This window comes from Gracilinanus agilis, chromosome 1 (genome assembly GCF_016433145.1).
Source record: "Gracilinanus agilis isolate LMUSP501 chromosome 1, AgileGrace, whole genome shotgun sequence".
In the NCBI taxonomy this organism is placed as follows: Eukaryota; Metazoa; Chordata; class Mammalia; order Didelphimorphia; family Didelphidae; genus Gracilinanus; species Gracilinanus agilis.
The window spans coordinates 786812559-786825241 of NC_058130.1; the positions used below are offsets into that span (position 1 = coordinate 786812559).

Consider the following 12683-nt stretch of genomic DNA (forward strand, 5'->3'; position numbering starts at 1 on the left):
TGAGGAGTTTTGTGTGTTTCGGTCAGGAGAGGTTAAGAGCTGCTTCTTACTCTGCCGCCATCTTAACCCGGAACTGCCTCTCTTCTTTTTTGTGACTTGGACCTGGATGAGTGCTGGACCTGGGACCCTGAGACCTTGGTGAGACTGTTTTTAAATCTTTCCCTTAGAACTACATGTGGTGAGTATGAAGACGAAATATTCCTGGCCCTTTCTAAAGAAATTGCTCTTTTGGGGGCAGCTGGGTGGCTCAGTGGATTGAGAGCCAGGCCTAGAGATGGGAGGTCCTAGATTCAAATCTGGCCTCAGACACTTCCTAGATGTGTGACCCTGGGCAAGTCACTTAACCCCCATTGCCTACCCTTACCACTCTTTTGCCTTGGAGCCAATACACAGTATTGACTCCAAGATGGAAGGTAAGGGTTTTTATTAAAAAAAATTGAAAAAAAAAAGAAAAAAAACCCTGCTCTTTCAGAAGAGATTCTGTGACTGAAGCTTCTGCTTCATTCATCTTTGGCCCTCTGGCCTTGGGCTCAAGGCTGAACCTCCTCCGACTGAAGATTAATTAGATCTGCTTGGGTTAAACTAGGGGGCTGGAGAAAATTACTTATGGTGTTAGATTACTTATCTTATCCTATCCTCTCTCTGATTTTCTTATTTTCTCTTCCTCTTTTCATTCATAAATAAACTTCCACTAAAGTCATTTTGACTTTAGGTTATGCTTTAATTGGGGATTGATAGACCAAACCTTTTATTATTCACCCAACCAAAACCTCTTACACTGATTGGTTAATTTACACTATGAAAGGTTCCTAAAATATAAAAAAAATAAAATCACAAATTTCTTCAATGTTATTGTGGGAGGAAATGAGAGTTGGTTAAATAAGAAGCTAATGTAAGGCACTAAGTAATTGTTGCAAGGCAATAGTACCAGTAACAACTATGTATTTATTATTATTGTTGTTGTTAATAATTATAAACAAATATTTATTATTAAGAATAATTATTAATCACTAATAATAGTCATTAGTGACTAATAATATTCATAATTGTTGTTATTGCTAGTAATATTATTGTGTTCTAAAATTATCATTTTTAATATTGCATTGAATTAATTTGGTTTAATTATGGTTTGTTCAATTTTATAAATTTGGTTTATAAATTTGACTTAGTACCTTATATATTTGGGAAATTAGATCTTTGCCAGAGAATTTTGTTATAAAAACTTTTTCCCAGTTTATTGTTTCCCTTCTAATTTTGGTTACACCGGTTTTGTTTGTATAAAAACCTTTTAATTTAATATAATCAAAATTATTCATTTTACATCTTGTAAAATCTCTATCTCTTGCTTGTTTAAAGGGAAATAAGAGAATCTTAGAGAATTTAAAAAGTGACAGAAAATAGGATAGATATATAAAAGCATTTATCTACCAGAAGGTACAGAAAAGATGAGAATGATCATCTAGCAAGGGATATATTATGTATCACATAATCTTTTCCCCCTGAATCAGAATTTAGAGTCAACTGACTATGTATTTCTCCTTAGCTATCACAAAATGAAATTCTCTAGGAATTGGTTTGTTTTATTATAGTTCTTTGTTTTTTTTCCCTACAATTTAGACTTATCAAGGCTAATATGTGACTGCATTATTCTTTCCTTTCCCATAGATCCGACAAGTATACTATTCTATGTTCACCTAATTTATTTGTCATTTCCCTCTTTTACCTTTTTAGTTTGATTTTACTCTTTTTTAATGGGTCATTTACCCATTTTGAATTTATCTAGGGTGTGAGATATTGATCTAAACCTCAATTTCCTCATACTGTTTCCCAGTTTTTCCAACAGTTTTTGTCAAATACTGAATTCTTTTTCCAAAAACTGGAATCTTTGGGTTAATTGAACCCAAACTATCTTTCTGAGGTCATTTATCATTAGTCTATTCCATTGATCCACCCTTCTTTCTTTTACCAGTTCCCATACTGTTTTGATGAACACTGTGTTATAGTACACTTTAAGATGTGGTACTGTGAGGCCCCCATCCTTCACATTTTTGTTCATTAGTTGTCTTGATATTCCTGATCTTTTGTTTGTGAATTCTGAATATTAGACCTGGTACAACAAATTGCTGAGGGAGTGGGCAATAAGGCCATTATTCTTATAGCCATTAATAAAAATTGCCAAGAATGATTTTTTAAAATATTGTCACCTATATGGAAAATTTTCATTTAGTTTAGTTATCATAGGTCATTTTCTGAACCCAGGACATAGAAATTGATTTTTTAGAAAGCCATTTCTGTATTGTTCTCTCTAGTAGGATATGGCGGTGGAGAGTTCAAAGTTAACTTTTCTCTTATGTTTTTCCCTTGGATGCAGAGACTCAGCTGGAGATGCTCCAGGCATTCTGGTCCCCAGAGATCTTCATGAACCAAGATTTCTCTGTGGAGGCTCGGTATGTGGAGTCCTCTTAATCAATATCTAAAAATAAGGGTCTTGTGAGATGGAGTTCAGAAAGAGTATGGCTGGTGAAACTATAAAAGGTCCATTCATTTTGGATCATTGTCCTTGCCTGACTAATGTCCAATTGTGTATGTCACAGGTGTGATAGAAGGCTAGGACATTTCTTATGCTGGAGAATTCCTCATCAGTATGTGATTTAGCCACCTAACTTTGACTAGTCCCTTGGTTTCCCCAGGCTTAGAACGTTGCCCAGTTTTCAGGGAGATGCTGCCCCATGTTCAGAAAAGTATTTCTCATATGCTTCTTTCCCTTCTTTTATTTCTGCTGCTGCTGCTTCCAGGAACTGTACACAGGACAAAGAAACTCCCCTGCTTCCACCAGATTAACCCCATTGTTTCCCAAGATGGGGATGTGGTGATTGGAATATTTTTATCCTTGCTCTCAGTTGAAGTGAAGAGGGTAACAGAAGCAGAATTTTTTGAAAATCCTCCTAAAAAAGCTTGCAGACCTTATCAGTAAGTCTCTATCTGTCAGGTGTCATTTTGCACTGTGAAGATAAAAAAAATATCCTTATAGATGGAGCAGAAGGGTAGGTCTATTCACCATAAGATAATGGGTGCACTCCATCTCCTTTTGTCTCTGGTTTTTAAAATAATTCTTGTCATTTTCTGGTGTCTAATTAGTTTACAAAGTTGAAAAGGGGAAAACTCTCTCTTCCACTTTCTCTTCCCCAGTTATCTTCAAAGGGTCTACACAAAAGTTTATTAGTCCTGAATAGGCAGAGGTTTTTATTGTACATCCTTCCCTGTCTTGACTTCATGGAGAAATCTAAGCAATGAAAGTGGACCTCATGTCTCCTGGAATTAGGTTAATTTTGAAGCAGTAGAAGGTATTAATCCCTGTTCCTTTTCTCAACTTTAGACATTTATTATTGTTTAGTGTATTAATATTAGGCAAGGAGAAATCCACAGGAATGAAAGCTCACATCTTTTTTCTCCATATCTGCCATTCTGAAAACAAGTAAGCACAGTCTTTTAGGGAGTCCTGGGACCTCCTTTTTCAGGAAAATTATCTTCCTGCCACTTAACCTACTAGTGGAAAATATGGGAAAAGGTCTTCTCACTCTGTAGGTGAGTGAATTTAGGATTTCTTTGATTCTTCTTGGTGCTAGTTTTATCTTCATTATAATCAAAGGTGTCCAGAATAGGTAACCCTACCAAAAGCTGACTAGACCAGCCTGAGACAGAGCCTGAAACCCAGGGCTTAGTAGATGTGATTTTATTAGGAAAAGAAGTATGGCCAGAATAGAATTATTACATAAGTTGTGTGAGATTTATATGTCTTTATGGAATGATTGCTATTTTCCACCGATATCTAGAGTGTTCTACTTTTATCCAGGTGATAGTGAGGGGCCTGTTTTGGTTTCTCCAGTTCAGTTTTGCTGAACTGGACAAGAGAAGTGGAATTCTATTTTCTTTATGGAATTTTGACAGGCTTTATTGACATTTGTTCTGAGAGCCAGGTTTGAATTTTGTGTTTTGTCCTGTATCAATTCCCTTTGTAGAAACCCAAGGATATGGCAGGAGCTCTGCACGGAATAAATGCAGTCACATATTAGCCTTGATAAGTCTAAATTGTAGAGAAAAAACCAAAGAACTATAATAAAACAAACCAATTACTAGAGAATTTCATTTTGTGATAGCTAAGGAGAAATACATAGTCAGTTGACTCTAAATTCTGGTTCAGGGGAAAAAGATTATGTGATACATAATATATCCCTTGCTAGATGATCATTCTCACCTCTTCTGTACCTTCTGGTAGATAAATGCTTTTATATATCTATCCTATTTTCTGTCACTTTTTAAATTCTCTAAGATTCTCTTATTTCCCTTTAAACATTTTTCGGCTCTGACAAATAAGCATATATGTCTTAATTTTCTAAAAAATGAAATCTTTGCAATTTTAATCATTAGTAACCTTTAAAATTTTTTTTATTTTGAATATTTTCCCATAGTTACATATTTCATGTTCTTTCCCTCTCTCTGAAACTTCTCTAACCCCCCTTAGCTGTTGTACAATTCCACTGGGTTTTACGTGTATCACTGATCAAGACCCAATTCCATATTATTGATAGTTGGACTAGAGTTATTGTTTAGCGTCTACATCCCCAATAATATCTGCATCAGCCCATGTGTTCAAGCAGTTGTTTTTCTTCTGTGTTTCTCCTCCCACAGTTCTTCCTCTGAATGTGGCTAGTTTTCTTTCTCATAAGTCTCTTGGCTTTGCTCTGGATCCTTGCATTGCTGCTAGTACAGAATTCCGTTATGTTCGATTGTACCACAGTGTATCCGTCTCTGTGTACAATGATCTCCTGGATCTGCTCCTTTCACTCTGCATCAGTTCCTCGAGGTCATTCCAATTAGTAACCTTTTTAATGCCTTAGTAAGCTTCCTTTTATTCTCTTTCCTTCTTCTGTTATTGTTCAATGAGGTAGGATTCGTGGTTTGGCATAGAGAAAAATTCCACTTTCCTTTGGTTAAACTTTGAAACAGAAATCCCAAGTCAAATGTCCTCTAAAACTCTATGCACTCTTTTAATTTTGTCTTGAAAATGGTGCTTGATACAGTGTGTTAAATTCTTAGAAAATAACATCTTAAGGCAATATTTAAAATTTTATGGATACTATGACATTGAGTAAAATAGCCACGAGAGGGCATTCTTGTCTCATTTTCTGCCTACATTAAAACAGATCTACATCATTTTAGAGTTGGTAGCCAAAGGTCAAAACTTACTAGAATGGACACAATTTTAAAAAAATTATCAAGAACAATGGAGGTATTTATTTTTTGCTTTTTTCTTCCTTGTTTAAAAATGTCCTATTAAGTCACAGTAATTTTAATTATTTTATTATTCTATACTTCTCAGTCCCTGTACAGAAAATAAAGGAAATGAGGAGGGAAAAAAGGCTGAGTCCAGACATCACCTTCATTGTAGATCATAGACAGGAACTAAGATCCTGGGGCCCAAATGTGTACCACCTCCTATTCACATACCTGTGTTAACTTTTAAATATAATTTCTTCTCCTTAGAATAATCTCTTCCCCCAAAACACATATATCAAAAGCATCCTCATTTATAATGGGCCTTGATTCCCTCCATCAAGCATTCATTTTTTCCAAAGGGAAAAAGCCTTCCTTTACTCAGATTTCTTAGATTCCAATGAAATTCATCTTTAACATAGCCTCTACCACATTGTGTTATGGTAATTGGTATATCTATTCTCTTTCCCATTATACCATTCACCTTTTAGTGTCAAGGACCATCCAAATCCATTACAGGTGCTAGTACATACTGGATGCTCAATACCTCTTTGCAGAATGAGTAAGTAACTCAGGCAGGCAGTCATATAAGAGATTAAATCCAATAGCCCTCACCATCTAAGGAATCACAAGGGAAGAATATAAGAATAAATCTCATGTGGGAAGTCATTTTTGATACAAATGAAATTAGTCTAACAGCTTTTGTAGTTCTTTGTTTTTACTCACATGTCTGTGGAAATCTTCCTTCTGAAAAGCATTTTTAAGGCTTTGTTAATGTTTTATGGTACTCATACCTGTAGGTGGTTGCTCAAAAATTACCAGCAGGCCCTGTCTCTGGTGTTTGCTATAGAGGAGATTAATAGAGATCCCAATCTGTTGCCCAACATTTCCCTGGGATTCCACCTCTACAACACTTACCACAGTGATGAGAGGACATTGGAGAGCTCCCTGAGGTGGCTGTCTGGGGAGGGTCAGCTCATCCCTAACTATGGCTGCTGGGAGCAGGACAAGTCTGTAGCTGTTATTGGAGGAGCCACATCAGCTCTCTCTGTCCAGATGGGGACCCTGCTCAACCTCTACAAGTTTCCGCAGGTGAGTGATATTAAACCTGACATACCAGAAGCCTTTACCGGCCAAAATAATGATAATATTAATTACACAGCACCAAAAACAATAACTAATATTTATAAAATATTTTAATGTTTTAAAGTAACTTGCAAATGTATTTCTTTTTATCCTCACCACAAATACATTAAGGAATGTGAAATTATTGCTCTCACTTTATAGAGGAAAATACAGAGACTGCAAAAAGTTAAGTTTCTACTCCAAAATCATTCAGCTAATAGATTCCTGTGGCAGAATTTGACCTCACATTTTCTTGACGCCAGTTTAACCCTCTACCCATTATACCATGTAATTGTTTAATTCATCTGGGAAGGGAACCACTCCTAATGAATCACCCAGATTGGACTGTGCTCTATTTTCTTTCTTGCATGACAGATATTTCCTGCTCACCTTCTAGGTTTTCTTGGGCTATAAATTGTTTTACTCTGTCTTTTTGTGGGTTCTATTGTCCCAGAATTCATTTCAAAATATTTTTAAAAATTATTTGTAGGAAAATTAATAGGACCAAAATTAGAAGGGAAACAACAAACTGGAAAAGAATTATAACAAAATTCTCTGTCAAAGGTCTAATTTCTCAACTATACAAAGGACAAAGTCAAATTTAAGAGAAACTAAATAATTCCCAAACTGACAAATGGTTAAGGGATATGAATAGGCAATTTTAGATGAAGAAATCAAAACTATCAATAAACATATGAAAAAAATTCTAAGTCCATCTTGATTAGAGAAATGCAAAACAAAACCACTCTGAGGTACCACTTCACAACTAGAAGATTGGCCATTATGAGAATAAAAGAAATAAATATTGGAAGGGATGTGGCAAAATTGTGACACTAATGCATGTTGGTGGAGTTGTGAATTGATCCAAACATTCTGGAAGGCAATTTAGAATCATCCCCAAAGCACTTTAAAAGAATGCATACATTTTGATGCAGTAATACTATACTAGGGTTGTTTCCCAAAGAGATAAAACATGAGGAAGAATCTTTTTGTACAAAATTATTTATAGCCGTGTTTTTTGTGGTGGCAAAAAATTGGAAAATGAGGGGTTATCCTTCAACTGGGGAAAGGACACCATCATATACCACAAATTATGGTACATGATGGTGATGGAAATCTTCAATCATATATTGGAAGACAACTACTCAATTATATTTGAGTGGGAATTCTTTTTGGATATTGGTTTATTTCAGTTCCACTAAATTCCTTTGCAAATTACTGATTGTCTTTTTTCATTCAACCAAAAATTCATATTTGTTTCATGAATGAAAAAATAGATTTTATTATTTTAAATACATTGAAATCTAGTAAAAAACATTTATATGTTAATATTTTGTCCAAAATGAAAAGCACAATATACTGTTCACATTATTTTCTTTTATTAAAAAAAGAAAATCATTGTCTCACTCAGAGCAATATATAACAGATTTAATCTGCAAATCAATAATGGGCTAAAAGGAAAACAAAGAAGTAAGAATAAATTCACCTTCCTCTAGAAAGCATGGGAAAGACACCCTGACTGAATTAAAGGTAAGAACAGAATCTCAGAACTGTTTTTATTAAATTGTCTTTTTATGGCCTCATAAAGGGAAAAAGAGTCTTCCAGAGATTTAAATGTCATGTATAAGAAACTGTGCACTGAAACCTCCCTTTTTTCTGACAACAGAAATGTCTGTTTCTGATTTTGCATTTTACTTCAGTTCTCACAACAGCATCATGAGACAAACTGATCCGTATTTTTTCTCATCCAGATCAGCTATGGTCCATTTGATTCCATTCTTAGTGACAAGATCCAGTTTCCTTACATCTATCAGATGGCCCCCAAAGACTCTTCTCTTCACCAAGGTATTATCCACTTAATGGTATATTTTCAGTGGAACTGGATAGGTCTGGTTGTCTCAGATGATATGAGAGGAGAGGACTTCCTCTGGAAAATGAGAGGGGAAATGGCAAAGAATGAAATTTGCCTCTCCTTCACAGAGAAAATCCCTGTCAGTGAGAGAAGACATGTAGAGTCAGAAGACGACTTCATGCCCAGGATAATAAAATCATCAACTAAAGTGATTGTTGTTCATGGTGATGCAGATTCATTAATGATTCTGAGATACTCACAAATGCCTCTTTTTCTAGTACATAAGGTGTGGATTGGTACATCTCACTGGGACATTAGCCTGAGACCTGTCTATCGTCAAGGTAATAATTTCCATGGGGCTCTCACATTTTCATACCTGACAAGTGAAATTCCAGGGTTCAAGACATTTCTAGAGACAATTACACCTTCTAAATACCCAGATGACATTTTACTCAGGGGATTCTGGCTTTCAGCTTTTAGGTGCCAAAATCAACCAGAAAACTCAGAGCAAGAAGTATGTTCACCCAATGCTTCCTTAGAGACTTTGCCTCTGTGCTCTTTTGATATGACCATGTCTGTCTTCAGTTACACCATCTACAATAGTATCTATGCTGTGGCATGGGCCCTCCAGGAACTATTTGTGAGAAAATTAGAGCAAAGTTCAGTGAGAGATGGAGAATATTCAGCACATCACGTATGGCAGGTAATATTGAATGGGTGGCTATATTTTAGTCGAGGTTTAGTTGGATGTATTTTTGGCATGGGGAGGACAAACTGGATAAGGAACAACCCTCAAGTTTTCTTGATTATATGTTCCTTAAAGATTCTATTATTAATTTTCAGTCCCTATTGGTTTGCATGTGAAGTTCATCATTTCTGTTCCTTTTACAGAGTTTTGGAGTTGTAAAGGACTTCAGATGCCATCTAATATTCATTAATGTAACTGAACAGGTATCCCTTTTCAAACAACTTTGGTAGTGCACTACCACTTGTCAAGGCATAACCTTTCACCTCTAAAGGCTTCTTATTCCATTTTATGACAGTTATAAATTTTTTTAAAGATATCTATAGTTTTTATTTTTTTTGATTGTTTTTTTAAACCCTTAACTTCTGTGTATTGGCTCCTTGGTGGAAGAGTGGTAAGGGTGGGCAATGGGGGTCAAGTTACTTGCCCAGGGTCCCATAGCTGAGAAGTGTCTGAGGCCAGATTTGAACCTAGGACCTCCCGTCTCTAGGCCTGACTCTCGATTCACTGAGCTACCCAGCTGCCCCCAACAGTTATAATTTTTGATAAACTAATTATCATTAGCCTAGGTGAGGTTGGTTAGCCTTTAAAACTGTCTAAACTGGTTCACATCCAAGATAATGATCACTCCTCATTACCTCTCTAGCTATTAATGAATAATTTTCTAATTATTTTTATTCAGAGTTGTAAAGCAATGAAGAATATGTTATGATGTTCCTTCATAAATTATTAGTGATGTATAATCACTCATTAATCAATCAATTTACTTCAAATCTTCATCCTAGTTTATAAATGGACTAGAGACACACCATTTCCTACATATTTTCATGATCACTTTCAACAACCCCTAGAATCATAGATTGATATTCTTTCCTGTTGGCCCCATGTACTTCTTTATGGAATATAAATTTACTCCATTTTGTTTGTTTTCCCATTTTTCTTGATATCACCTTCTTTTTTCCCCCTCTAGTTTTGTATATATTTATACATACATACATATATACACACACACACACATATATATATATCTTGACATTTCATCCTTTATAGTTTGTCACAGTTCCCTCTATGTAAACTTCTTCTAGTTACCCTGTTGGTAATAAGAATTTTTAATATTTGCCAACATCTTCATTTCTTCTAGGAATACCAATAAATTGAACTTATTGGGTCCCTTAAAGAAAAAATCCCCCCCCCCCCCCACGCTCTCTTAATTATCTTGTGGCTATTCTTTTGAGTTCTGTGTTTTTACAGTAAACTCTCTGTCTGGTTTTTTCTTTATGAATTCTTGGAAGTCCTCAATTTTATTGAATGATCATACTTTCCCCTGCAAAAATATAGTCAGTTTTACTGGATAGTTGATTCTTGGTTATAGACCCAGTTCTCTTGCTTTCCAGAATATTATGTTCCATGCCTTTTGGTCCTTCAATGTAGATGCAGCCAGATACTGTGTTATTCTAACTGTGGTTCCCTTATATCTGAATGATTTCTTTTTAGCAGCTTGTAATATTTTTTCCTTTGTCTTGTAGTTTTTGAATTTGGCTATAATATTCCTGGAAGTTGTTAGTTATGGATTAAATGTAGGAGGTGATCTGTGGATTCTTTCAATTTCTACTTTTCCCTCTTATTCAAGAATGTCAGGGCACTTGTCCCTGATAATTTCTTGTAGATGATGTCTAAACTTTTTCTTTTGTCATGATGTTCTGGTAAACCAATAATTCTTAAATTATCTCTTCTAGCTCTGTTCTCCAGATCTTTGGTTGAATCAATGAGGTGTTTCATATTCTCAAATTTTTCATTTTTTTCATTTTGTTTTATATATTCTTGCTGCCTTGTGAAGTCATTTGCTTCTAGTTGTTGAGTTTTATTTTTTAAAGACTGAATTTTCATCCCTGGCTTTTTGGTCATCCTTCTCCTTCTGGTCTGATTTTCTTTATAGATCACCTTTTGCCTTCTTTGCTTCATTTTCAAGCTGGTCAGTTCTGGCTTCTAAGAGTTTATTTTCTTGTTTTAGTTCATGTATTTCCTTTTTCAAATTGTCTTCAGCCTCTCTTGCCTCTCTTGATTGCTTTTTGAGTTCCTGAAGTTCTTGAGTTAATTAAATTTTGAGATTTTCCAAAGCCTGTGTCCAATTTGCTTGAACTTCTTCTATTTCTATTTCATTTGCTCTCTTTTCACTTCCTTGAAAGAAGCTGTCAATTGTTATTTATTTTCTCTTTTTCTGTTGTTTACTCATATTTTTCATTTTCTGTTTTGCTAGTTTGAACAGATGGATTTCATAAACTTTGATGAAAGATCTTCCCCCAGCCTGCAATGGAGGTTTGTAGTTACTTTCCCTGCAGAGGTAAGGGTGTTGACGTTTCCCTGCCCTCTGAAGACTTCTTGTCAGTCCAATTGATGGGATTAAGCCTGTATTAATTAGATTAGTCTGTTTTGCTCAATGTGCCCTGAGGCTAAAACCTCGTGAGGAAAAAAAGTGGGGGGACAAGAAGGAGTGTTTTCACTGAGCTGGGCTGTCCAGCAGTAGGTTCCCCCTGCTCTGTCCTTGTGTTTGATCTGGTTTTCTTTCCTCTTGAAGCCCTTTTTTCTCTCTCGGTGTGATGAAGCCAAATGGTCTGAGGTCTGAGGTTTGGCTTCCTCTAATCCACGATCTTCTGAGCATTTTTGCTGTGTTTCTCTGACTTTCTCCTCCAGTCACCTCCCTTGTGACTGTGTTCAACTTCCTGAGTCCAGCGCCAGCAAGGCCTTCTCTTCAGGTCAGTGTGCCCGCCCACCCTGAGATTTCAGGGGCTACTGGATACTCAGCACAGCATGTGGGGGAGGGGTCCTGGGATTCCCCTGTCAGACCTGACAGTTCAAGAATTCAAGCCTTTTTCTTGGTGTACCTCTTTAGCTGTCCAGTAGTAAGATTCTCCCTGCTCTATCTCATTGTTAGATTTGGTCCTCTTTCTTCTCCAAGCACATTGTTTTCTATCTCATTGTGGAAGGGTGCAGAGGTTTTAAGATTGGCTGCCATCTTCCCAGAATCCCTGAGGTCTCTTTTTCAGAATCGTAGATTGAGATAAAAGGTATTCTATTGATCCTACATTTTATTAATATTATACCAAATTACACAAAGAAATATTTCTATCACATACCTCTGAAGATAAAGATTCTGGATAAAATCACCTCCATTCCTTAAAGGAAACTCTTGATTTTTCACAGTTATGGAAATAAGTACTCCCACTAGTCAAATAAATCCAAATTTCAAAAACTCTCCAAAATTCTACTCAAGACATTTTCACAGGATGAAGTAAATTCCCTTCTCAAAAAATACTTTGTATTTTTTCAAGTTATTCCATGTCTCAGGGAAAAAGTTCTCTTCCTCCTTTCTGTGAGTGGCATAATCTTTCTCACCTTGTCACTAAAGTTTTCCCATATCACAGCCAAAATATCTCTTTTTATGTTTATATCCCCTTTTAGAATAATGCTATTCTTGTTCTCTATGGCAGGGAAAAAGAAAGCACTGCCTTATCTTTATCAAAACAAAACTAAGTACTTTCTTTTAAAAAAGTTCTTTTACAAAAATTATTTCTTTTATTCTTGAAACTGCCTCTATAACCAAGAATAGAAATTAGATGGTAATCCATAAGCTTGACCTATATACCAATCAACATGGAAGCTTTCACTTTCTCTCTTTCTCTGACATGG

At 35.7% G+C, this 12683-nt stretch overlaps 1 protein-coding gene across 1 annotated transcript in view; it reads left to right on the plus strand.

Moving 5' to 3' along the window:
• Positions 1–2752: 2752 nt before the first annotated feature.
• Positions 2753–12683, plus strand: part of LOC123230465 (vomeronasal type-2 receptor 26-like) — a 31769-nt gene continuing 21838 nt past the window's right edge. The window contains exons 1-3 of the mRNA XM_044656617.1: positions 2753–2970; positions 6075–6366; positions 8151–8954. Coding sequence (XP_044512552.1) covers positions 2753–2970; positions 6075–6366; positions 8151–8954 — 1314 coding nt within the window. The remainder of the gene's footprint in view (positions 2971–6074; positions 6367–8150; positions 8955–12683) is intronic.